General features: G+C 48.7%; 1 protein-coding gene across 1 annotated transcript; it reads right to left on the minus strand.

The window, feature by feature from the left end:
* Positions 1 to 276: 276 nt before the first annotated feature.
* On the minus strand, positions 277 to 27,897 carry UROC1 (urocanate hydratase 1; the record flags this gene model as incomplete). The annotated part of the gene is given in 21 exon segments (XM_080915005.1): positions 277 to 417; positions 1,967 to 2,066; positions 4,482 to 4,563; positions 5,766 to 5,865; positions 8,296 to 8,394; positions 12,776 to 12,846; positions 14,740 to 14,861; positions 15,957 to 16,029; positions 16,618 to 16,715; positions 17,131 to 17,310; positions 17,580 to 17,642; positions 18,485 to 18,565; positions 18,567 to 18,670; positions 19,585 to 19,728; positions 19,820 to 19,886; positions 22,465 to 22,526; positions 22,649 to 22,777; positions 23,054 to 23,113; positions 24,052 to 24,145; positions 24,777 to 24,907; positions 27,772 to 27,897. Coding segments are annotated over 21 exon segments (2,127 nt in total).
* Between the last annotated feature and the right edge of the window lie 24 nt (positions 27,898 to 27,921).

Consider the following 27,921-nt stretch of genomic DNA (forward strand, 5'->3'; position numbering starts at 1 on the left):
ATGTGGTTGCTGGGAATTGAACACAGGACCTCTGGAAGAATAGTCAGTATTCTTAACCACGGAACCATCTCTCCAGCCCTCTACTGCAGGCTTATGGGCTTGTCTGTGAACAAGATACATGTACCCTACCTTCAAGCCAGTGGTCAAAGACAAGTAAGTGTCCCATCTTGATGGGACACTAAGAGTGCCATGTAGGGGTACAGTGGCGGGGATGGGGTGATGAGCTACGAGGGGAAGCCAGTGGGAAGGAGGGGATAAAGAGGACCCATGCTCTTTTCAGGGCTGCAGGGCTCGCTGTAGCACTTGTTCATCTGTCACCTCATGGGGAAGAGTGACCACCAGGCCACTGTTCTCCTGCATTGTCTGGCAGATGATCTCATAGGCTTTGGGGTTGCCAGACCAGCAGCGCCGTGCCACCTGCAAGAAGCCAAGCACATAGCATTGGTATTAAGATCACAGGGATGCGCACATAGTATCCTGTCTCCCAAACTCTGTCCTTTTCTACTTGGGGATTTCAGAGTCTCCTTTGTATCTGTCCAGATCAGAACCCCTGTTCTCTTACCTGGAACATATAACTGACTTACCCTCTTTTCAATCTGGAACCACCTACCTTAAAAACGACCTGACATTTATAGAGGGCACTGCCTGGTCAGAACGATCTCAGGCCTAACACTCATTCATCCTGTCTCCTTTCAGACTCCTCATCACCAGCCACATGATTCCTCCTTGGTCTGCTCTTCTTCTTGTGCCTGGTCTGTCCTAAGTGATGGCCATGGCACCTTGCCATCAAGCTGCCATCAACCATTTCCAAGCTACCTCCTTACCTATATCCATACCACTGATAGTGGGGGCTCCTAGGAGGAAACCCTGTAATGTCTCACTGCAACTCCTAGTGTCATGATGAGGAACTCTGCCACTGGAGTGCTGAAGTTTAGTGGTTCCTGGTGAGTGGCCCTACCCAAGCCTCCCCATTCCTGCCTCTGTGTACAACCTCTGTCATCCAGAGCTACAGTGTGCACTCTGGTCCTTTGCTCTGGAATCCCTCCTCAGCTTGCTCACCCCCTATGTACCTTCCTCATGGTTACCTGACCTCCATTATCTGGTTGACCCCTCCTGGCTGCCTGAGATGTGGTTTAGGAGAGGAATCCGTCCCATTTCCCTATGGGATACTATGCCACCACAAAGATGGACCATAATTACAGGAGTGAAAGTTTATCTAGCTTCTAAAATGTGATCTTTGGCTGCCTTCGAAAGGGGCAATGAGGGTTGGTGTAGCTGTCTGACATGGGCAAAGCCCACCTGGCACAGCAAAGAGGAATAGCAACACAAAGCAGCAAAAGATGTGCCTTCAAAGGCAGATCTTGAGACCAGGGCACAGCACCGCGATGGAGTGAGCCTGAGGCCGGGGTTTCACTGCAGCCCCCAGATAGTGAGACAACAGCCCCAGTGCAGGGGGTACTTCAGGAGGAAGGACTGAGCCCAGCGGGGTTCATCTGCGTATACAGAAGATATATATACTGAAGGGTGAGACTAGAGACAATGATAACCAAAAGGAAGTGCAGAAAAATATTTGGGAAAGGATGGTGAAAGGGGAACCCTGGGGTCTGAAGAGATGGCTCAGCAGTCAAGAGCACTGGCTGTTCTTCCAGAGGACTTAGGTTCAGTTCCCAACACCCACATGATGCTGTGAACACAACAGTATCTGCAGTTCCAAGGGATCTGATGCCCTCTTCTGACACTTGAGGGTACGAGACACACACATGGTATACGTACACACAGGCAGAACACCCATACACACAAAATCAAATAAAAATAAACTTTTAAAGATGGAGGGGGTCCTAGAGGGGCTGGGAATAAAGCCCTTACCAGGGAAGGGCCAGGACTGCAGTCCAGACTTTCAACCTGGATAGGGAGAGCCATGGAGGAGAGCGGGTTCGGAGGAGCTAAAAAGTTCAGAGGAACTTACACCATTGGAGACATCCCAGCTGAGCATCATCCTGGCTTTTTGCTCAGCCTCTGGGGTTCCATCTAGAACAAGGCCAAATCCCCCATTGATCACCTCACCCCTGCAAGAGACAGAACAGTTTCCAGCTAACTTCCTGCATCAACTTGCCTGGAACAGGAATGTTTGTAAGTCTTCAGGCATTAGCTTGAGGAGATACCGGCACTGGGGAAGCCTTGTCACATTGATCTCTATGTCATAAATCCATGTAGCCAGAACAGAGCAGCAACATCCTGGCTTCTCAGTTCATTATGCTTCTGAGCTGGTCTTGTCCACTTTATGTATGCCTCCAAAAGCCCCACTCCCCCTACATCACCTTCTGCTTAATGCCTGTTTGTTCATCAGATTGGGAAGCAATCTCTCTCTATCCAGGTTGTGTACATGCTGGCCAAGTTGCTGTAGTGCTGAGCTAGACCCTGTTTCACAGGGCCCACGGAAACACTGATAAAGAATAGATGGGCACACAGGAAGGCTGACTGGAAGCTGCCATGTCCCCAGGACTGACTGCCCAGAGGCTGTCTGAGCTTACCTGGTCTGTGAAATGATATGAAGTACCCATTTGCCATCCTCTCCTATGGAAACAGCCCAGAAAAGACTTTGCTAAGGTACAGTCTCTCCTGCTCATTGACCCGACTGAATGGCCATGCCTGCAGACATAGTCCGGAGCACATGGAATTGCAACCAACTGGTGCCAAGTGGACAGACAGCACATAGCCAGTCACCAAGCAGACACTCCAAAAAAGGGACTTCGACAAGGCCATGGAATGAGCTAACACCCACACAGAGCTGTGGGTGGTGGCCTTGACAGGGAAGAGCTTCTCAGCACTTCAGTAGACAGTCCAGTAAGTAGAGAAGCAAGTCAAGAAGCCTGAGGGCAAACAACTTAAGACTCTTAGATTCCTGCCATACAAGGAAGAAAATAAAGCCACAACTGGGTGTGGCTTGTCATTGGAGACGCATCTTCAGTGAGCCAGGTCCCTCAACCCCTTTGGGGTGTTGCATCCCACATCCTCCCTGTGAAATTCCCAGGCCATCTGCTGTGTTTGTCTTGTGAAGCTTGGGACAAGCTTCAGTCTTATTAGTAGTTACACTCATCCCTTCCCCTGTGCTCCATAACCTGGGGGCTCTTTTCTGTGCTGTTTTTCCTCCAGCCAGGACATGTGCTATGGTCACATTTTCCATAATTAAAGCCACCTGCCTGGGTTGCAGCTAAGAATTTTCGTCTTGGTGGGCATGAGGGCAAGCCAACCATCTGAATGCACTGGGAAGCTGGTTAATGGAAGGACTTGGCTTTTTAGGATAGAGAGGCTTGCCTGGACCCAGCCCATATTCTCTCTCTCTTTCTCTCTCTCTCTCTCTCTCTCTCTCTCTCTCTCTGTCTGTCTCTCTGTACCCCTCAGAGCAGCCAGAGTCCCAGCTTTAAACTGCTCTGAGAATCTCAGGCAAGACACATTCCTAGCAGAGGACCTATGGCTTTCTTTCTTTCTTTCTTTCTTTCTTTCTTTCTTTCTTTCTTTCTTTCTTTCTTTCTTTCTTTCTCTTTTCTTCCTTCTTTTCTTTTTTTGTTTTTTCTTTTGATTCTGTGAGAGGAAATACTGAAAGAGGTTGGTGAATGCTGATGCATAGTCCTTGTCTAAGGAATCTGAGTTAATATTTTCAGCAGCAGAGGAATGGCCAATGCCAATCAGAATGAGACTCCTAGAGTTAAATGTTCCCTTGACAAAGATGGTGGAACTTTTAAGGGGCGGGGCCTCATGGGAGGTCTTCAAGTCATCGAGAAGTGCCTTTGCAACACTGCCAAAGGGGTTGAGGGACCTGGCTCAAATGTGATCCTGGTTTCTTCTTTCCCCTGTCATGAATGAATGGATGAAAGGTTCTGTCTGCATTCCCAGAGGCTCCTGCCGTACTATGCTGCCTATTATAGTGTGATCAACTGACCATCAATTGTAACCTGTGAAGCTATGAGCCAGATAAGCCAAGAACAGAAAGATAACCAACATTGTAGAGACCATCAGAGGCGTCTTCTATGCTGCCCCAATGGTCGGTCCTCATGCTGCTTGGAAAGTGACCTGAGTGAATGGAGCTGTAAGCTGGGAGAGTGGAAAACCAGAACTTACTGTCCTGGCAACCATGCATTCCTATTCTTCCAAGGGAGATAGTTGTACTGGGGATATGAATTTGGAAACAAATGTGTCTGTTACTCATGCTGGTCTTTGTGTTCTATATGATAGTTACAGGCCAAACTGCTGGAGTTGCTTTATGCAAGTCTCCTTCTCTGTCTCTCTAACCTCTGCAAATCTCAACATATGGACCCCTGGTTCCCAGCTCACACGAGGAATGTATTCACATAAAGCCCCCATTAGAACGAGTGGCCAGGGACCTAAGTCCAAGAACTGCAGATCTCCAGACCCATCCCTGCCTCAAGAGGATCCCATGGTCTCCACATTAGCCCACAGCCTACTTTCTTATGTCTTCTTACCAGCCGACACCTCCTCCGTTGTGAAGTGCAACCCAGGTGGCACCACGACAGGCATCTCCTACGAAGTTCTGCACGGCCATGTCTACAGGAAAAGGGAAGCAAGCACCATCATTCCTTGCACTAGGTGGTCCTGAGGGTCAGACAGGTGTATGCTAATTCTTGGTCTGAAGAACAGTGTGTCAGGTGGTAGGTAAGTGGGGGACAGAGACAGGAGAGTCTAGAAACAGGAAACAGGAGAAATGGACAACATCTAGTTGTACCTGTTGTCCTTCACTACAGCTACGCTCTTCAGCACCGAATGCCCGTTCATGCCTGGGGCAGGGATTGCAAAGGAATGACACTTCATTTCAGAGAAGCGAGTTCCCTACGTTGGCAGCAGGGCTTAAGAGAGATCACCTCAGCACAATGAATGTGCTGTCCCTTTAAATGCTGATAACTCCTCCAAGGCGGGTTTTTTGCTTCAGATAAGGCTCTCCAGAGAAACCCAGAAGTGGTTCAAGCTTTTAGATGACTTAAATCAATTTGCTTATTATCACACTCAACTCTCAACCCAGGAGGCATTCCTGTCCAACATTTTTCTTTTTGGACTGAGCAATGTCTGATGCTGCATGTGCTCCAGCTGAGCATGCTTAGTTGAGACGGCTTCCTATTCGAACACTCACACACCTCTGGCTTCCTTTACTAGGGACAGTGCTTTGGCAGTGTGCTGGCTACAAGTAAGCAGCCACTCACTGTTTCTGCCCTAGTTTTGGTTTTCCTCAGATGCTTTTCTGCAGCAGAATGGAGCCCATCATTACAGGACAGCCACATAGCCAGCAACCTCTGGATTCCAGACCCCATGGTGAAGAACCCCTTCCAGTTGCCTTCTAAGCATCTAAATGCTGAAGGACAGAAGTCTGTGAGAGTTGACATTTTGCCATCCTGGAGACACGCATAAAACTGCAGCTCCTGTAGCTCCCCCCCCACAGAGATCAGGGGTCCTAGGTTCTCCCACTCCTGGTTATGGGTAAGGAGGAGGGGTAGGAAGAAAAAGAAGGGGAAGAAAAAGAGGAAGAGGAAAAAGAGAAGGAGGAGGAGGATGAGGAAAAGCATGTAGTCCAGAACCTGGAAATCTACTTCTTCCCTCTGAGATGAGGCCTCTCTGTGTTACTCAGGATGCTACTAATTGTTAAGCTCACGCCCTGCTGCCCTATCCCAGTCAGCTGCTGGAACGGCTGGAGTTCCAGGTATGCACCTCCTCAGCTGGCTAGCGTTAAGTGACAAAAATCCTTTGGTCTTCCTCACCTGCACAGAAGGCAGAGCCATCATAAATATTCGAAGTCTCCCTAAAGGGGCTGTCAGTGCCACTCACGTCGTGGTGGTCACGGCTCAGGACCACTGGTGCCTGCAGGGAGTAGGGAAATTGTATCAGCCAACAGTATCCACCAGGTTTGAGGGCATGAGGCAGAGGATGAAAGGGGAATCACTCCAGATATCGTTTGGATTTCTCCACCTTGAAAACTTTGCTAGGCTCACTCTAGCAGGAATAAACACCCGAGGCCTTTGGTAGGTTCCTGCGTACCATCTAGCATCAGTGTGAGAAACCAGCATGAGAGCACTCACCTTCACAAGAACCCTATCCAGACAGCAGAACTGCTAACACACTCACTTAGTAGGCAACACTACAGAGGCACAGGAAGGCTAAGGAACTTGGTCTATACCAAACGGCTTGACAGTCAGTGAGCTGGGGTGTAGACGTGTACATGCTCTATCCAGTCTGGGCTCCACTCTTGAGGGGTTTAGTCCCTGAGCCTTTGCAGAGAGGAAAGCAGCTAGGTATGTAGGTATATGTAGGCATACCTAGGAGGTGCTCCCCTGTGCCTTGGAAGCAGGGTGTGGATTGAACTTCCTGTGTGATGTCAAGGAGGTCACCTCTCCCTGGGCCTTGACTAGGCTAGGTGATTGCCGAGGCCCGTTTTGTGATGCTAGCGTCTCTGAATACAAACCCATTTGGTGAGATTAGTCACATGTGCAAACAGTGCTCCCTCTATTCTAAAGATTTCAGGACCCCTGGGGACCCTAGGTACAGTAGGGCAGCTTTCCTGCCTGTATCCATGTGGAGGAGAATAGCTAACCCTGGAGGTGCAGCAGATATGGCCAAGGACGGATGGGCTGAGGTTACTTGTGCTGTGCATAGCCTACTTCTATCATGAGAGTAAGCTTTTCCTAGAGCCATATGAGGTCAGAGGGAAAGTGGTGAGCAAAGAGGACCCCGAGCTAGCACTATGGCAACAGGGGATGTATGGGCAATGGCATGGTCAAGTATTCTGGCTGTGGTCAAAGGGAGCATTTCCTAGTGTCCATGAGGACTGCCACTTGTCTCCAATGAAGTGATGCTGTTTCTAGGCCTGGCCCAGGCATCTTCCTCAACGTTCACAATGAAGGAGATACAGTTAGTCCTCCCACCCCTCCACAGTGGTTTTTGGGATTTTAGAGGCTCTCCAAACTTGTTACAGCCTGCTGGGAGGCTTGAGTTCTCCATGGAACTCAGAAGACCCCAGATACCCTTGCTTTCCTTGAGGAGGCTGTGCTGTGCCTATTAATTCACCTTTGTGTTGAAATTGCTTTCTGGCACCTCTGGTCATTCAGGGGTCAGTTAAATACCAGCAGGCCAGGAAAGCCTGTCCTATCCAACCACAGAGTCCCTTCTCACTACCAGGGCTCATGATACCTATAAACACCTGATAACTATTATCTGTGTTATGTGTCACCAGCTCCCTCTGTCATACCAGATCCGAGGCCAGCACACTGTCCATCCTGCCCTCTGCTATGTCCCAAGGCACCAGTAGGACTCTATCCAGTGAACCAAAGGAAGACAGGAGTGTGCTAGCTTAGATGCCAGAAAGTGCTTCTCACCCTCACACAATGGGCCTTCTCAGCAGCCCTCACACAGTGGGGTCTCAGGGAAGCATCCCAAGGAGCTCGGGACGCCATCCTGGATGACTGTAGGTGTCACCCTAGGCTCTGAGGCTGGGCCATCTGCAGGGATGACTTTCCTTAGCTCTTGCTTTTCTTCAGCTCTCCCTCACCTCTGAGTAGCATTCCCAGTACTGCACACAGAATAATGTCACCAAGAACAAGCCTCCAGAACAAAAAGGAAAGGAGAAACCAGCTTTTTCAGCACATGGGCTCAGGGTCCTGGGTCTCCAGAGGCGTGAGAAGGGTGAGAAAATGAACCATTTTTCAGTTTGAACTAGGTAACTCAGAAAAGACTCATGGCATTATTTTTGTGAAGTATGACTCACTTGAGCTTCACACCCACTTTAGGGTTTTCAGCACACTGTTCTTTACACTGAATAGAGAAATACAGGTCAGAGTGGCTTGACTTGCCCAGGCCACAGCAAAGGAGACACTGTTAGGACTCCCATTGGAGCAAGCCTGATCACTACTCTCTAGTTCTCCCAGCATAGTGATCTATTCTCAGACTTGGGATTCTGGGAGGACGCTAAGCCCTCCATGCTCTCCTTCCCTCCCCATTGCCTCCCAAGTGTGGCCAGGTTCCCAGAGAAGATCTCTAGGCCTCTCTGCCCATCTGCTTCACAGAGTCCAAGGACTTCAGAGAACCTAGTATCCCTACAAAGGCTCCCAGCCAGGGACAGAGAAAGCTCCTTATTACTAGGGTAGGGTGGTGGCGGCAGCAGCTCTTTCAGAAGATTGGAAAGGTGGGAAGGACAGCCTGGGATGTGAGTGGGAAGTCTATCTGGGAGTCCCCAAGCAGGGCCTCTGGAATAAGGTGTCTAAGAAACCCTCTTAAAGCATAGGCTATGTCCCTCACCTTGATCTTCCCACTGGCGATGGCCTGGTTTATGGCCACAGCAATAGCCACACGACCTTTCTGGTCTGAGTACAAGATCCTTGCCTGGGATCCCACCACCTGCAGAGGAAAGAAAAAGAAAGCTCAGCCAAAATACATCTAAGAGCTTGGTACGGGAGAGGTATGAGTGATACCAGAGCCTGCTGGCCCATCTAGGGGGACCACAGAGGACCCAGGGATGCATGGTAACTCTGAAGTATGAGGCCCTGGGGCACATCTCTCATCAAGCCCACTAGATGCCACACTGGTGGGCTAGTGCATGTCTACAAATAGACTTTTCATGAGGTCTGGACTACCTCATTCCCTTCTATGTCCCTTTCCTTACAGTCCATCCCTAAAGGACCCTTGGATACTGACTCTGTACCATGTGTACCATGGATGTTTCCTATTGTGGGGCCTTCTCCTTGAGTTCTTTTTACATCATAACAGCACCACCAATGTGAGACTTGATCAAGCCTGACTTGCTGCAAGCATTCTTTCCATAGTCTGGAGCAGAGTCTTTAGGAAAACACGGAGTTCTTCTCACAAGCTTGATCACACAGATGAGGAGACTGAGGCCCAGAGAGATGGGTAACCTTCCTATAGTTTGTTATTTGGACCTCATGCTCCTCTGGAAGGAAATGCCAGTGAATGTTTAGCAATGAAAAAGAGTCATTTCTTAGCCTCGAAGTTCTCAACCAGGATGCTACTTAGTGATGGCTGCAGATAATCTTGAGTGGAGTGTGGACCCCATAGAGATTAATTCAGACTCCCTTGGCATAGGCATCTACATAGCCAATAGTATGACAGCACTATTCACAAGACTGAGAGGTAGAAACAACACAGGTATCCAGCAGCTGAAGCATGGACGGGCAAAATGTGGTCTCTCCACTTGATAGAACAGAGCCCGTATCTCCAGCTTCTGCCACTGCATAGTCAACAAACCGTGATCAGAGTGTTCAGAAAAGCTGGGTGTAATGGCATATACATTTAATCCTAGCACTCAGGATGCAGAGGCAAGCCCCTGTGAGTTTGAGGCTATATCGTGAATTCCAGGATAGCCAGGGCTACATAAAATCGTATCTTTTAAAAAATCAGGGGAAGGGTTAGGGGAGAGACTTAAGTGCATCATTAAATGTTTTTAATGTATGCATGAGGACCAGAGTTCAGAGCCCCAGTACCACATTAAAACTAAGCAAGCAGGGCATCCCACCTGTAATCCCAGTACTCAGTAGGCTAACATGGAATCCTTGGAGCAGCCTAGGTAGCTAGACAGTGAGTGCTGAGTTGAGTAAGAAACCCTGCCTCGGTTAAAAAAAAAGTGAAGATAAATCAAAGAAGACATTCATTGTCAACCTCTGGCTTCAAACACACAAACATGCACACTCACACACACACACATACACACTCACACATAACATACATATAAACACACACACATACACACTCACACATAACATATATATAAACACACACACATACATTCAGAAAAGAAAAACCTAGCTGTATTGAATGTGAATGGGCTTTTGATTTCTTGTGACTATTTCCTAAGTGACTCAGTATTTAATATTTGCATGGCTTCTACCTCTTCTTAGATCTAACACGTCATCCCAAAGGCAATGTAAGGCATGTGGAGGGCCCGTAAGCTCTGTGCCAACACGAGGTCATGTGCATTAAGGATCTGAGCAGGCTGTGGTGTCCACTGAGCTCTTAAAACCAAGTCCTGGGTTATAGAGGGAAAACTGTAACACTCCAGCCTCGGAAGGGCTGAGGTCTTTGACTCATGCTGCACAGAAAGACCTTGAGACTGCCAGGCAGAGCTGGCTAATCAGGACTACACACACTGCACAAACTCTGCACTGCCCCGCTCTTAAGGGATCCTAGAGCACCCTGGGCTGGGAACAAAAGGGTGTTTAGTAAAAACTGAGTTAGAAGATGAGAAAGTTCTGGAAATGGATGGCAAGGGCAGCAAGACAGCACTGAGTGTGCCTCACACTCTTGAACTGTACTCTGAAATGCTTAAATTGGGGTCATAAGATTTGTGTGTGTGTGTATATATATATATATATATCTCCATGATTTAAAAGATGCCTCCTTCTCAGATATTGGTAGTGCCTGGGCTGATAAACCACACTTTCTCTAAAGAAAGTGCTGGGTGTCTGTCTTTCCTACTGGGGGAGCTGAACAAAATTGTACAAAAAGGGGCAGGAACAAGCAATGGGGACACTCGTTCGTATCTTACAGAGCCCGGAGTTGCCACGGACAGTGGGACCAGTGTCCTCATTGGGTCTGACAAAGGGACTCAGTTTCTCCAGGTACTTCCAGTCATTTATCTTTGAAACCTGTTAAGTCTGAATTGGTGCTGTGAGGCGTTCGGATTTCTTGGGGGGGATGAGGAAGAACTGACAACACCTCTGAGGGAGTCAATCTTCATTGTCCATTGGACTGGATTTAGAAGGCCCATGCAAACACACTTGTGGTACACTGGCAAGCTTTTAGGAGAGGGCAACTGAGGAGAACCCACCCCCTGTAGCAGTCCCAGACAGTTGCATCCTGATGCCAGCTCCTCCAGTCTCTCTGGATAGCTTGAAGATTCTGCCTGCATCCCTCCTTCTACTCCAGCCTCAGCCCCAGCCCCGGCCCCAGGCTCCCTGTATTGAACTTGGGTCATAGAGACCATGGCTGGCACATAGAGTTTTGTGGGGACACACATGCAAACTATGACCCTAGGATAGGACGGCCCACGATGGGGATAGTTCCCTCCTGGCTCTTAAACTTCTGGCCAGAGAATTGCTAGCTAGCATAGTCATGTGTGGATCAAATGTTTCTTCTTTATTTAATTTCCTCTTTAGCTAGGGCCTGGCAATGTTCTCTAGTATCAGATACCTTTTTTGACCAACTATCTGCCTCCTCCTGGTGCTGTCGCTGTCCTTCAGTGTGTTCAGCTCTGGGCCGGGACAGAGTTGTGCCCAGCAAGGGTCACAAAGGCACATTGCAAGATCCAGCACCATTAATTGCCTCTACATTATAGATGGAGGTTGATCCACCAGCCCAGGGCACTCAGGTCATAGAACCAGTTCAGATGCCACAGGGACTCTAGAGATGGAAGACCTAGTTTGCTGCTCCAGAGCTCCTAGATACACTTTTCATCCTTCTCATTAAAAAAAATCAGCAAAATACACCGTCATGGCTAGTTTTATGTCAACTTGACACAAGCTAGAGTCATCTGAAAGGAGGGAATCTTGACTGAGGAAATGCTTCTATAAGATCCAGATGTAGAGTGTTTTCTTAGTGATTGATGTGGGACGACTCAGCCCCATGAGTGGAGCTATCCCTGGGCTGGTGGTCCTGGGTTCTATAAGAAAGCAAGTTGAGCAAGTCACGAGAAGCAAGACAGTAAACAGCACCCTTCCATGGCCTCTGATCAGCTCCTGCCTCCAGGTTTCTGCCCTATTTGAGTTTCTGTCCTGACTTCCTTCAGTGAAGAACTACAAGAAAAACTATTGAGTTGTATCTACTATGTACCAGACACTGAGCCAGGCACAGGAACAAGAACTACAGTTGTCTATGGACAAGAGTGTGATGAGCTGGTTACTAGGGTGATACACTAGGTAAATAAGGCTCCCTGAGGAAAGGAAGGTCAGCGTCCAAACAAACCTTTTCCTCCACAACTTGATTTTTATCATGGTGTTTCATCACAGCAATAGAAACCCTAGCTGTCATAAATTTGACAAACATTAGTAAATTTTCAGCATGATGCTTAGTGTCATAATCCTGTCAGTGCTCTGCAGCTGGCCTACCATCTACTTCTAGAAACTGTTTCCAAACCAAAACTCTGTCCCCATGAAACACTGACTCTTCACACCCTCCATAGCCCTGGCTTTCACCCCAATAATTCCCTGTCTATGACTTGCTTACTCTAAGGGCTGCATGCAAGTGGCATCTTGCATAGGTTTGTTCTGTGACTGGCTTATTTCATTTAACATTGTGTCCTTCAGTTTTGCCCAGGTGGCAGTGAGTGGCAGAATGCCTTACTTGTTGCAGTAAAAGGAGAGACATTTTGTCGATCCATTTGTCTGTCAAGAACCCCTTGGACTGCCTTGGCATTTTAGCTACAGCTCCCATAGGATATTGAAGTCTTTCTATCCTGCTACAGACAGCACGGGATGCTCAGATTATACTGCTTGACACTCCCACCAACATCATCTAAGGCCTCCGGTTTCTCCATATTGCTACCCAGACACCCTTTTACAAGCCCCTTTCCTGGATAAGGTGGTCACTATAGTGCTGCAGTCAACAGCCACATGAGTTTCAGGATCTGCATCCCTCAGGACATGACAAGATGGGTCCCAGAACTGTGCTGAGACTCATATGGCTACACCTTGTTTTTGGGTAGTTTCTTGGCAGCTCGGCATCCTCCAGGACTCTGCAGTACCCATTTGTCCCCAAGCTAAGTTCTCACCAGCTGGTGCTTGGCAGCCTCTCGGATCCATCGTATATTATCCATGTACTGTAGCTTTACAGATGCCTTCACTGCAGGGAGAAAGAGAAGGATATCTCAGGTCTTGGAGGCTGCTTGCCTGGGGACCCAAGTCTCTTTTTCTTATCGTATGCATGCCAGAGGCACCTGGAGTACATGGGCAATCCCTTACATTAGCCTCCCTGAATTTGAGAATGAGTGCAATGATTAATTAATTATTAATGAGTGCAACGATAAAGAATTAGTGTCTGGACTTATGTAGCACATTGTTGATAAATTCATTCCCTCGAAGAACAACTACTGAGTATTTACCATATACCAGATACCAAGCCAGGCAGAGGAACAAGAACTACAGTCGGCTATGGACAAGAGTGTGATGAACTGGTTACTAGGGTAATGCACTAGGGGTATAATACATTAGGGCTCCCCAAGAAAGAGAAGGTCAGAATTCTCACTGCTGAGAAGCTCCATGGGAACTGAATTCTAGACAGAGGGAATCCAGGCCCCAAAGTGGAAATGTATGGGCTAGCCCAGGAGAGGCAGGAGCAGGTTGGTAGCCATGATGCTCAGCAGGTCTGAGCAGCTCACGGAAACAGACTGGGAATGTGAGAGCCGAGACTCAGCGGGCAACACAGAGCACATCAACACTTTACTCAATATCACACTTTAAAATTTATATTTGGGATGAAAGCAGCACTTGTACTTATCACTGCTTGCCTTTCTCCAGCCCAGCATTGTAGTCTGTGTTCTGGAGGTCCTCAGCATCTGTCTGCTCTGCCTGGTGGACGCTCCCTAGGCTGGGGTGTTTCTGCTGGGCAAAGGCAGTTCACACTGTAGCTGGAGGCTGACTGTGCTGGAGATTTTTATGCCACCACATCTATAGGTGTGAGAGCACTCAGCTTCCTTGTAGAGCTTTAGTTAGTAGGTACTCAGCTGACACCCAGATGTTCCTCTTATGGCCAGCCAGCTGTTCTGAGCTAGAGAAGCTGGGAAAGCAGCGGGCCAGAGTTCCTAATGTAAAACCCCAGCCACTTCCTTCACTTGGTCTGGCCTCATCTTTGCACTTGACTGACAACACCAAGAAATTAGAAAGGACAATGTGTTTTAAGAAAGCAGCAGGGACATACAGACGCAGGAAGACCACAGACACTCAGCTTGGAGGCAGAATCAAATCTCTACATTGATGACCAAGATGAGCTTAGGCGTCTAATGTTAGAGAACTTGAGCATCAGGTGGATGTGGACAGGGCCTGGCATGGGGTGGCATTGGGTGGCTAATAAAAGGTCATGGAAGTGAATGAGAAGTGCTCCTGACGTGCATAAAAAAGGCCAATGATCAAATGATTTCCTCCCCCTGGAATGGGTTGGAGAGGGCCAGCAGCTCATCAATCCCCAGCAAACCCTGGGGATTGTGGGGCTGTTTGCCAGCCTCTGGCACTATTGGGGGAAGGTGATGGAAACATTAAGAAGTGGGAGGAAGTGAGATCATTGGGGGTGTAGCCTTGAAGGAGATGTTGGGACTCCAGCCACCCCTCCTCCCTCTGCTCCCAGAGAGTTCCACTTCAAAATAACGGAGCCAACTGACCATTGCTGAAACCTTTGAAAGAAGAGCCTAAAGAAAACCAAGAAAACCTCCACTACTTAAGAGGAAGGCTCGCTTACTTAGGTATTTGTCATGGTGACAGATAGCTGACTCTGTCCCCAGTGACTTTGCAACCAGCAGGGACAGAGGTGGAGCTGAGCACAGGGCTGGAGGGCAAAGCCTGATGTGTGCATGGGCTTCATGCTCACAACAGCCTTCAGAGAACAAGATCTGAAAGTTCTCGAGGTCCCCTGTGCAACAACCTGTGGTCCTTTGACTCATACAGAATCTGACACAAGCCAGCAGGAACCCCACAGATTTGGAAAAGCAACTACTCCTGAGCACCACCCATCCAGAAGTATCACCTCCATCAGCAATGGCTTTCTCCAGCACAGATGTGGCCAGATGATCAGTGACGGCCAGATCCTGTGGGTTCCCTGACGTGCAGACCCAGCGGAAGGGCCCAAAGCCCTGGGAGAATATATCCCTGCAAGGATAGAAGTTTCCTTAGCCACAACCTCCTGGGCTGCTCCACCTTTTTGTTGAGCTGGGGAGTGGCATGTAGGCATGCCTAGAGGAGCACCCAAAATGAGCTCAAACTGTTGGCTTCTAAACAATAAGCCTTAGAGGACCTCACCCCTCTGACTTCTTGGCTTCTGCTCCCATCTCTAAATTTATACCACTTCTCTTCTAGCAGCAGGAACAGGGAACTGGGACAAAGGTAAACATTTTCTCAAACTACTTATAAAGACTACATGGAAACCAATCACCTAAAATAAATGGCTGGTAAACATGAAGACTCAGCTCAGCCTTTCCTGGTGACTCAGCTTCTGTGGCAGTTGAAGTGGGACAGAGGGATGCTATGGCCTCGGGCCATCTTAGATCCATGCTTGCTGAGCCAGACTGGCCATATTACTGCTGTCTTTTTTCTGCTTTTCTTCCCTGGGGAACACACAGACTCTGTACCCCAGTATCCCAGCCAACACTTGGTTCTGCCTCCACCCATAGCTATAAAGCTCAGAAGGCAACTTCTGCCTCTCTGGACTCTGTTTTCCATTCTTCTCTGGCTACCTCTGTGGCCAGAGGCCTGTGAGTCTGAAAGTCCAGACTCCTCCATAGGTCTAGCTTGGCCATGGTTCCTGCTGGGTCCCTCTACATCCCTATTTCTCTTGACCACTGGCCTTTCTCAGACCTGCCCTGAACAGCCAGATGGCTCAAGGGCTTCAAGTCACAGCAGGTCTTAGTCTCCGGGATTGAGTTACCACCCAAAGGACAGCTTCCTGGCCATGTCATTTAGGAAAATGAATGGGTATGTGGTAGGGTGGCGTGCATAAGGGAGTAACCTTAGCCACCAGACCCCTTGGTCTTTTTACTGAGGCCCTGCAGAAAACTCTTCTATACATGTGTGTCATGTGGAAATGCTGTGACCACTGCCTGTCTACTCCCCAGCTGGGTTAGGTCTCAGTACCCAGTCCTGTGGTGATCGGTGACAGAAGTTCTTCTAGCTAGAAAGCCAGGTCTTAGGTCCTGAGAAAAGCAGAAATGGCACTAGACATCCCCAAATGGGGCCTCCGTCACTCACCCCATAATGTGCTGAACATAGGAGGGGTAGCGGAACTCCATCTTGTTGGCTCCTTTCTTCTCTACATCTGCTCCTGTGCCCAGAGTCATCTATCCGTGTGAGCTCCCGTGACCACACAGACAGTGACTTAAACAAGGGACCCTGGGAAAGGCTGGGAACAGAGTCTCAAGATCTTTCCTTAGGCAAAATAAGAGGCAAAACAGCCCAGTGCAGCCCTGGATGGCACACTGCCATCTGTGTGGTCTAGGTGTGGACTAGACATAGCCTACAAACTCACCGTCAGCCTTAGAGGTACCACTCTGAGGATCCCACCCCACTCGGTCTGCAAATGGCCTTGCAAATGGCCATGGGGGAAGGCATGGAAGGAAACAATCTCTTGTGGATGTTAAGCCATATATATATTATTATAATATATATTATATATAATATATATAATCATATATATATTAATGCAAGGAGAAGGTAAGGCCCAGAGAGGCCTGCCGGTTTGGCAGAACCAGGTTTTAGAAGGAATAACTGGGTAAAGGCACAATAAGGTCTTCCAGGTACTCACTGGGTGGCATTGTGGCTGAGTTATGGGTATGAAGTTGGGAGATAAGTTTGCCCAGGTATGCTCCCACAGGCCCAAGGTACCACTTGTCCAGCTTTCCCCTCTACCTACCTGCTCTCTGAGCTTCCAAAAGGAAGGCATTTCCATAGTCCCAAAAGAAGAACTTCTCTTGAGCCAACCTGTTGATGGCTGAGACATGCCTCCTCAGGCTGCAACAAACAGATGGTCAGCCCCTGACTTAGTTCCACAGCTCAACCCCACCAAGCCTCTCCAACCAGCTAAACCCAGTACCAGAAAGTCTCCTGTAGAATTAGCTGCCTCCTCTAGCTCACTGTGACTGCTCCCAGTGCCACCAATACCCATGTATACTTAAAACCCTCAAGAGCCCTTGTCTTTCAGTGAACCCCTAAACTCTGGGGTCCAGTGTTCCAGATAGGGTATTGTAGGTATGTCAGCATGAACCCAGCATGGACATGAAGCTGCCCTAGGGATTTCACAAACATCAATTTAGTTTGTCCCATCATTCCCAAGAATACTGTGCCCATGATCCCCTCTGAAGAGAGGAAGCTGAGGCTCAGAGAGGTTCGGACCCTGTAGACTCTGCTGTTCTTTCCTGTTGCCCACCTTTCCTGCACCAGGTGCTTGAAGGCAGCGGGGTTGGAGGACATAAGGCTTTGGGCCTCTGAGAAGCTGAGCTGCACAGGGTAGTAGCCGCCATTGAATGGGTTGTGGCAGGATGTCTGGTCAGACCCGAGATCCACCAAGAGTTCCCCTGTTGTGTCCAGTTCATGAACAAGGCGCTCCCTGGGGGGAAGCATCAGGCTGGTCAGAGAAGGGCAGGCATACCTGGGCTGCAGGAGGGCCAGCTGGCAGACACTGTAGCCCTCACTCCACCCCCACACTCCGTAGGCAGTGTCTGCTTTCTCCTTTGCAGAGTGCATGGGCACAAAGGCTGTACGGGTCTGAGTGAGGATGATGGCCTTTACAGGAAGGGCAGAGCTGAGACTCAGCTGGTAACTTGGAAGCACCTGTTTAGCACCCCTGAAGTACCCAAGTCATCAATTTCCACTTACCAAAGATCCACCACATTGCCATGGTAGCCAAGACTGAGTACCTCCTTGTTTTTTCTTGCTTCCCTAGAAGGGCAAAAGAACAGAACAGATGCCCCACACCTGTCCTTGGCTGGCCTGGATGTAGCTGCTCTGCTTGCACACAGGGAGCGCAATGCTGGCCAAATGTGGCAGGTATAGGAGGCCGCCTAGGACTTGTGTGTGAGTGTGTGCTTGTGTGAGATTAAAGGCCAGTGTGAGAGTGGGCTTATGTCAGTGTGTGGGCCCATGTGTGATTGTAGGCTTGTGTGTGAGTGTGAGCCTGTCTAACTGGGCCTGTGGGTGAGTATGTACCTGTGTGTTGGCCTGCATGGGCCTGTGTGAATTTGAGCCTCTGTGACTATGGGCCTGGATAGACGAAGGCCTGAGTGTGACTGTGGGCCTCTGTGTTATTGTGGGTCTGCCCAGGCACATGTGAGTTTGAACCTGAGTGCGTGTAGATGTGGAGATATGTGCTAAGATGAGGTATGTTCCCTTAGACCCCATGACACAAGAGAGAGAGAAAAAAAAAATGAAAAAAAAAAAAAGTAGGCCGGAATGCTCCAATTGGTTGAGCTGAGCTGCAATGGTTGCTGGGAAATGTGTGTCTCAATTCTAATAAGCTCTTTATAAAACACACTTGTGGGGCAGGGCATGCAAGTGGTAGGGATTACAAAGCTATTTGAAGAAATAAAAAAGGATAAGAATATGAGTATAATTAAGGCAGACATGGTAATATACAACTAAAATTTCAGTACTTGGGAGAATGATGTAAGAGAATCTCAAGTTCTGAGCTCCATGGCCACCCACAAGGCAGCAGCAATAATCCTTGGGTAATGAGATATCTAGAGACCCTCCCATTACACTCCTATAGCGGAATCTCTGGATACCTGTGGCCAAACAGGCACTGAATGGCCCAAGTCATGCTCTCAGCCCTGCTTCCAGTGCTCAGGGTCAAGTGTTCTGAGTCTCACACAGCCAATGTACCTGAGTCTCGAGATGCAGTGATCCAGGCTGTCAGTTACCTCCATCAGCCAGCCTTGCCGGTGGCGTTTTACAAGAGCAGCTTTGTCAACCTGAGACCATGGGACACAGGCCATCCATTACACACCATCCCTGAACATGCAATCTCTCGAGAGGTGCCCCCTGTGTACCCCACTCCACTGATGCAGCCTCAGGGCAGTCACTACAACCAACAAGAAAAACTGGGGCTTCTGAGACATGGTTTCCCTGCTGAGAAAGTAAGCCAGAGCCAACACGTCTCTCCCCACTTCTTTCTGCTTTGAGTGAATGGCACAGCTGGATAATGTACCGATTTTATCGCCATGAGAGAAGCCCAGGAGAGCTAGCGTTGACAACATTGAGCTGCTGAACAAATGTGAGCGCTGTCAGTCACACGAGAGAAATAAAACTCTTATTTATACAAGTTGCTAAGGATTTCCTGTTTCCTGCAGCCCAGCACAGTCCTAGCAAAGCTCAGGCATGCAAAAGGCAGGTAGTGTCAACTAAGTCAAATTACACTGGTGTGTCACCAAGACTTATCTCAAAACTCCTCCCTCCTGCTGTCCCCCACATCCTTCCAAACAGACGTGAGAGCAACTAGGGCAAGCCCCCTGTGCACACTTCTGTCAAGGAACAGCTTGTATACCTCCTCTATCTGAGGTCAGCCACTGAAGCTGGGGAAAGGGTGCTCTGTACAACATTTTTTCTCTCTCATCTAGGTTCTGCATCTATCTGACGAGACACAGAAAGCAAAGGCTGTGCATACAACAGCTTCACAGGTCGGAACTTAGCAGGCATAGAACATGGAGGGCGGTGGGCACTGTGCAAGTAAGATCCGTGTTTAGTCATAGAGATACATCCAGTTAGGCAGGAGAAGGAGGTGAGGGGTTTGGTGAAAGAAGGGGAGAAGAAATAAAGTAAGCAAGGAGAGGCAGGAATGAAGGATTCAGGGAGGTTTGAAGGGCCAGGCAGATGCTCCTCAGCTTACCTCTGCAATCACTCCAATGCATCCAACGATGGCTGCAGCTTTGGCTTGAGCCCCACTCATCCCACCAAGTCCAGAGGTGACAAAGACCTTCCCTGCCAAGTCCTCAATGCCCAGGTACCGCCGACCAGCATTCAGCACAGTGAGCTGTAGGCAGAGGAGGTGGGGTGCTAACTGTCCATCCCTAGCATATACACCCGTGGGGACCCGCCATTCATCATTTGTGCCGGTCTCTCACCACTGTGCCATGGACAATTCCCTGGGGACCAATGTAGCAGTAGCTGCCTGCTGTCATCTGGCCATACCTGAGCAGAGAAGAAAAGACCAGCACTTAGGAATTTTACAGTAAACCTTGGACCACTCTCAAGGTGCCCCTCCATTCTCCATTGCTATAGTAAATGGACAGAAATGGACATCATTATGTCAACCAGAACAATCCAGAGTTGGAGTCAGAAAAACCAATGTCACATATTTTCACTTCTTTGTGAAATGTAGACGTGTGTGTGTGTGTGTGTGTGTGTGTGTGTGTGTGTGTGTGTGTTGGAGATAGAAAGGGCACCATGAGAAGGAGGGAGGAGATCTACAGGGGAGAAACAAGAATATATGTTCCACGAAAGTAAAAGGACACTACTTAGGGAAGAAGGTGACTAGAGAGAAGAAGCAGCAGGCATCTGGGAACAGTGAGGAGGACAAACAAGAGCTAAGTATGTAGCTGGAGGGACAGCTCGGTGGTAAAACACTCATAAACATAAAGTAAAAACAAAACTTTAAAAATAACTAAAATGATATACACACATAAAAACATCATGGTGAAACCCATTTCTCTGTACTCAAAGCAAAATATTTTTAAAAATTAAAACCAAGTGAAAATGAAAACATAAGAGAACGCAATATGCTAGAGCCTCGCAGGCTCTTTACAAACAGATCTTATTCTCCTAAAATCCGTCATACAATTAATTTCTAAAAGCCAGCGTGGGGATGATTGGGCGAGGCAGAGCAAGGCTACATGCCAGTGTCTACTCAGTCACTCACGATGATGTTCACAGAAGATTTATCAGCAGTGATCAGTGTCTGAAGCCATTGAAATGCCCACAAATGGACGGAAGAAAGAAATGAACTGTGATGTACGCATAGGATGAGACACAAAGGAGATGATGTGTCCCTGCTACATATGAGCCAGCCAAACATGGGATGTGGGAGAGCATGTTCTGCAAGATTACATTTGAGTGACACCTGGTAGGCACTGGACACATGGCAAGCTCCCTGTGAGAATCCTCATGTTACACACGCCATGTCCATGGCACTCTGTACCCTTCCAGGAAGCCTGTCAGCTCTAATTTTCCATGTGAATGAATGAATTGTTGCAGCAGTGTGACCTCCTGCTGCTTCCCTCTACCTGTGGGCTGTGTCCCCAAAGGCAGGCAGGAAGCTGTGAGTCATCAGAAACAGATATTTCTAGTTCATCTATCTATCTGTCTGTCTGTCTGTCTGTCTGTCTGTCTGCCTGCCTGCATAAGTATCACAGACGTAAGAGAACAATGCTGGCATAAAAGAATTCTGGAGATGGTGAAACCCACTATAGCCTCATGGAGTCAACTCCCTGTAGAGCTCTTGAGCTGAGAGGCATTGGGCAAATACCCCAGTCCTGCAGATTGTGCCTCTGTGATTGTATAATTATCACACAGGCCTATGTGACAGGACCTATGAATGTCCCCTCTGTCTAGATGAGGCCTAGGCCTGAAGGTTGCACAGGACACAGGCCCAGGGAGGTGCACAGACTCTGGTCCTTGGTGCTCAGCTAGAACCTCACATAATGCTCCCAAGGCAATTTACAGCTCAAAGTCACAGGACCAAACTTCTGCAACTGAAGCAGGACCCTTTAGGGCTTCATTCCTTCCAGTCCAATGTGATGATCATCTCAACAGACAGTGTGAGTCTATTGCCCCATCATCCCACACAGGATGTTCCCTGCATGACTAGACTTGCCTCCTTGAAGGCAGGTTTTGGTCTTCAGGGCTTCTCAGTTTCCTTGCACAGCAGACCTTGCTCCCCCTCTCCTACAGTTCCCACCTTTCCCCTGTACTGAGAATTGAGCCCAGAGATGCATGCATGCTAGGCAAGAGCTCTGCCGCTGAACTACAAGCATGAGGTTTTGTTTGTTTTGTGTTTTGAAAAGATTTTTTTAAAAAAAAAAAAAAACAGGCTAGTTTTGAACTCATACTATATAGAAGCCAGGCCTTATGATCCTCCTGCCTCAGCTTCCCAAGGCTGGGATGATAGGTGTGTGCCACCAAACCTAACTTTTACACTTTTCTAGTCAGTGTCTCCACACTCCCCGTGGCAAACCCTCAGTGCTACAGCCAGACCAGGTCTGACGTCTGTATCTCTGTCACTTTGACCTTTAGTTCCCACCTGTGAAACAGAAGTATGGGACAAGCCTGAGGTTATGGTGAGGGAGTAGTGTGGCAGGATGTACGCCCTCAGCCCTCTAACCTCAGGCTGCTTCACTGGAGCAGAGTTTCCTCATCCAATAACAACATCAGAAAGACTCACAGAGGCTTTTTTTTTTTTTTTTTTTTGTGAGCAACAAAGAGACTGGGTTTTCCCTTTACTATTGGGGTCTGTTTCAGATGAGTGATAAATTCAGGGCACATGGTGGTTGTGGTGGTGGTGATAGGGCTGTACTCTGGTTACACTATGGACTGTCACCTGGAGGACAAGTCACTGGCTCTTTACTTTACAGATTCCATTTTACTTTTTTTTTCCTTGAGTGATGGTCCAGATGTTCACAAAGATTAAACAGAACATCCTCTGTGCCATGCTAAAGACCAGAAGCCTTGCATGATGCTGCTGAAGAGAGAGAGAGCAGATATAGCGACTTACATGGTCACCCCCAAGGCAAACAGCTTCTCATACTCTGTCCTGGAGGAGTAGTTGGGAATGACCTGGAAAAGAGGGAGGGACAAAGAGTGAGTGCCACCTTGTTGCCTGAATGCCTTCTCACCAGCAGCACCCCTTTCCCAAGCTTGGCCTTGGATAGGCCCCATGCTGGCTGCCTCAGACTCACCATCCCATTGGTGATGACCAGCCGTGGGGCACGGGGGCTACTGGGGAAGAGGCCCAGAGGGTGTCCACTGTACATGACTAGAGTCTGTTCCTCGGTCATCTTCGACAGGTAGGACATGGTCAGCCAGAACTGGATGGACAGTGTACATGCAGGACTCTGTAAGTGTGAACTGGCAACCATGTGGGCCCTGCACCCTACACCTAGATCCAGGGATTCCTACAGGTTCTGTCAGTCCTTCCCAATGGCATTGTTCATCTAGATCCTCTTTGATCTCCAGGGTCTCCTAGTACTTCCAATAATGCTACTCCTTCTTATAAGTAAAGCATCTTCAGGTAATTGCTAGTGCTGAAGCATTAGGCATCAGGCAGAACTATGGACCACTGAGTGCCTTCCTGGCTACCATACCTGGGCCCAGTTGCTGAACACTTGCCCGTTGCCTCCGTAGGTCACCAGCTCCTGTGGAAACTGAAGAAGATGTGGCATTATCTGAAATGGGGCTATGGAGAGGTAGAGGTGGGGCCCCTACTTTCAGCTATACTCAAAGGAACAATGAAATGGGGGCAAGGAAAGAAGCCTGAAGGGACACATAGCATGGCTGTCTATGTGAAATGTGTCCTCCATGTAAGAGTAAAGGAGGGACAGAAGGGATCTCGTTAGCAATGGTAAGATGCAGTATGATAGAATATTATTAAATCCTTTTATTCTCAGGTGGCTATAGAAAGCTACAATGACAGGTGCATTTATATAACTGTATTGTTATATATTCTTGTTATCTTATATTTGTTTTCTGCTTTTGATTTTGCCCCAGTTACAGAGAACTCCATGTTCTAATGCCAGCTTTGTAAGTGCATTGAAAGCTTAACAGCATAAAGTACATGTAAAACAGAATGTAACCTGGAATTAGTCAAAGTTTCCTTGGTGTATAAGGAGTAAACATAATGGTTTTTCCTTTCTTTTTTTTTCTTGAACTTCACACAGTCTGTGAGTTGTTTCTGGGGTGTTCAGAGCTTTCTGGGGTTAGTATCCCATTATCAGTGACTGCATATTATGTCTGTTCTTTTGTGACTGGGTTATCTCACTCAGGATGATATTCTCTAGATGCATCCATTTTCTTAAGAATTTCATAAAGTCATTGTCTCTGATAGCTGAGTAGTACTCCATTGTGTAAATGTACCACAGTTTTTGTATCCATTCATCTACCGAAGGACATCTGGGTTCTTTCCAGCTTCTGGCTATTATAAATAGAGCTGCTATGAACATTGTGGTGCATGTGTCTTTGTTGTATGTTGGAGCGTCTCTGGGGTAAATGCCCAGAAGTGGAATAACTGGGTCTTCAGGTAGTACTATGAGATTTCAGGTCATGTTTCTCTGGACTGTTCTGGCCTCAGTTTCCCTGACAGTACCTGGGCCACAGCAGGGTCCAGGTTGTTCATGATCATGTGCATGATGGCTGCAGCTGCTCGTGTCCGGCATGGGTACTGCTCAATTGGGTAGGCCCTGCAACAAAAAGACTCACAATGGGCAATGCAATGGGCTTGTCAGGCCTCCTGTCCCACTAAGATGTCTGCCCTGACAAGGCACCTGAAAGAAATCCTTAGGATCATGGGTGTGAGTGTGGAGGTGGGGGTGTGGGTGGGTGTGGGGACATGGGAGGAATGGGGCATGAGGATGGGTGTGGAGCACCAGGCCCACCAGCTGTGAGGCAGCCTGACTTTCCATGTTCCCAGAGCAGGAAGTCCAGCCCACTCCAAACACCATCTCTCTACTTCAAGCCTGACTACAAAGAGAGCCGAGGGCTGCTTTCCAGAGCCCCCAACCTTTGGGCAGTTTAGTTTTTGTTCTTCTGTTCAATCATCAAATACCCCTGGGCAGCAATTCCATGGGAGGTGGCAGCAAATACTGAGGGGACATGAGGACCTCATCTTCTGGCCAAGCAGGCCAGTGTCAGACCTTCTCCCCTCTCCAGGAAGATACCTCACTACCTATTTTCTATGCAGAAGGACGTCAACTCACTGTGCACCTCCATAGTTCCCCCACCTCAGACAGATCAGTCCCCCTTTACCATAGATCCCCCGAGGCTCCTGACTTTTGCACAGCCTTGTCTGACGTCAAACCCACGAGGGCTTACCTCATCTCAATGCTGGGGCAGAACCGGTACATGTAGATGTGTCCAAACTGTCGTAGCTCCTGGGCAAACTCCAGGGCCAGCAGCTTCTGGACATCAGGTGGGAAATAGCGCAAGGCGTTCCTCAGTGCTAGCTGGGAGAAGGGTAAGAGGTGGCTGGGTTAAGGGCCCTGGGGCCTTCCACGTACTCCATCTTCCCTCTCCACCTGGATTGCCTCTGCTCTACTCAGAAACTGGTCAAGCCACTATGAGGACATCTGCTTTGTCTTCACAAAGCTGTTCCCTGAGGACCACCGACCTCTTTTATGAGGGCAGACCTCAAGTTCTCTCTTCTTGGCCCCATCTGGTCTAGGAAGTGGCTGCAGACTTAGGGAAAGCAGAAGCCACTGAAAGCCCAGAGAGGCACCAGCCTGCATGTTGCCTTACACAGTGAAAGGCACTTTCCACAAATAACTTTGTTAAGATTGTGAGACTGTTTTGGGATCTCCAAGTGAAAGGCCCTTGTAAGAGACAAGGGATGGCCAGCATCAGAGGTGATACGAGAACCAAGCTGAGTATCGATGTGGTGAGATGTGGATTGGAGGACCCAGTGTTACTAAAGACAGCTGTATGTACAGAGGGCAACAGCACCCGTGTGCCCTGCCTCCTCCTATACCGTCCCTGTCTGTAAAGTGGGGGGAATAATAGAGCCCAACTCCTAGGTACCGATGACCTGACACAGTTAGTATGGTGTTGGGCTCATCGTGGAACTGTCCCCTTCCACACCGGGATCTCCGGGCCAAGGCTGTGACACTCAGGCCTCGGATGCTGGGTCTCCTCCAGTCACGCCGGATCTGCTGCTCCAGGTTCTGCTCTCAGCTCTGCTTGCATGGGGTCTCCTCCGTTTTCCACATGTTTGGAAGGCCTGTCCCTGCCTTTCCATGTACCATTCCTCTTGTCTCCAAACAGCCCTTCTTTCCCTCAAAGAAACCTGGTCCAAGCTGTCATAACCACCTCTGCCCAAAAGTCCTCCTATGCACCTTGTGGGATGTGGAGTTGGCTTCTTAACAAATGTTCTTGTCTATGCATTCAATGAACACATGCTGGTGTTGCTGGACCCCAGAGACTGACCAGCCCAAGGGATCCCCGGCCAACAAGCTCCAGATGGTATGTAGGCAGAGACAGACATGCAGACCCACTATGTTAAGTCTCTGAGGATAGAGTGCTGATAGAGACAGGCATTCAGGCCCACCACAGTGAAGGGCACCATAGTGAAGGGCTCAGCTGAGGCATTTCATGTCCAGCAGAGTGCAGTGGATGAGGCAGGACTCAGGGGAAAAGGGGGAGAGTGCTTTTAACAGCAGAACTGCTCACCTTGCACACAGTGTGAAGGTTGAACAGGCCTGTACGGAGGGTTCATTGACTAAAGTATAATAGGTGGGCACTGCTCACATAAATGGAGAGCTGCCAAAGAAAATCGAGGAGTGAAACCGAATCCACCAGAACAATGGTAGAACAAGTAGTGTGAAGGAGTGGAAACAAAGGATAAACTCCAAGTATGCACACCTGAACACACACATAGACACACAGACACACACACACAACCACAACCACAACCACATATGTACACATGTGCAAGCACATAGATGTAAACATACACACACACAGGAACACATATAACCACACATGTGCACATGAAAGCACACACACACACATACACACACACACACACACACACACACACACACACACACGAACCACAAATGGAAAGCAAGTTGGTGAAGGAGAAGTTTTCACTGACTTTTGGGACTCCATCATAGAGGGAAGACATCCTTTCCCAACTCTTAACTCCCCAGGTCTGCAGATCACTCCTCCTTTAAGGATGCTGTGCCCTTCAAACACAGGGGAACACATAGAAATAAAATCAAAGGGGCTGGTTTTTCAGTTCCTGCCTGCCTTTCTGCCACCACCAAACACTGTGGAGGCTGGTCACTATCACCCAGCAACAGGAGTGTCAGCAGAGGCTGTGAGCCTTCCCAGCTCTTGTGGCTGAGTGTCAAAGCACTGGTGCCTAGCAGTGAGGTAACAAAGGAGGGAGAACATTAACCACAGCAGAGACGAGCTCAGCAGAATCAGACAGGTCAAGTGAAAAGACAGGTAACCCCCAACCCCCACCTCATGCTCCCCATCTCCAGCACCAACCCTGTCATGCCTGGTGCTACTCCATTTTCTAGGACCCTCAGTTCCTTTCTTTGTTGCTCTCATTCCCAGCTCCTGTCCACCAGGGTCCTACCCCAGCAGCTCCTAAGCATGCTTCCTGATGTCGGCAGCTCTGGAGCTCAGGAGTGGTATTCCCCAGAACAAGCAGTCTGTGGGTGAGAGTGATAATGGGCTTTTTATTTAGCCTTTGTACTTTAGTGTCTTTCAGAAAAGCAGCTTCCCACGATTCAGGGACTTGCTTCAGTCTGGCAGCTTGGAAAGTTCTTTAACCTAAATCCTTTGTGTAAAGGGAGCCACCAGGTGAGGAGATACCTTAACTATCATCCTTTCAGCACTGCTGTGTCCGTAATGGAGGCCGCACAGCTGAAGTCAATGGGAGGTTTGGGGGAGGGACAAAAAAAAAAAAAAACTGTTGCAGAGGACACAAGAGTCACTCAGTGTTTGGAGCTGGGCAAGGGTTATGTGAAGGTGCTGAGTTAGGGCCACTTCACACCCTGTCTCTTTCTGTTCCTCACCAGAAGTGGCCACAGCACCACTGCAAACTGTTTGGGTGACCTTGAGCCCCGTGCCCTCATCTGGAAGTGGGAACCCCAATTCCGAGTCTAAGGTAACTCCAGTGTGGCTTCACCTGAAGAATATTAGGTGATAGATGCTGACATGTCCCCTCATCCTTCTCTAGGAACTGGTAGGGACAGAAACAGCTAATATATGGAAGGAAAGAGGGGTGTCCAGACATCATGGCCACCTGAAAGGCACCAAAACCCACAAAAGCCCTGAAGGATGGGGTAGAAGTTGTTACCTGCTCTTCTTCAGGGCTGAGATCAGGAGTCCTAACTGGAGCATGTGGCACCCCAGCCCAGCGCCCCCGGTTCTCAGGTAGGGGTCGAAGGGGCAGACCAGAGCACAGTTCCTGGAGGCTGGACATGTCTGCAGAAACTGAGGTGGAGGC

Source organism: Micromys minutus, assembly GCF_963924665.1.
Source record: "Micromys minutus genome assembly, chromosome: 3".
In the NCBI taxonomy this organism is placed as follows: Eukaryota; Metazoa; Chordata; class Mammalia; order Rodentia; family Muridae; genus Micromys; species Micromys minutus.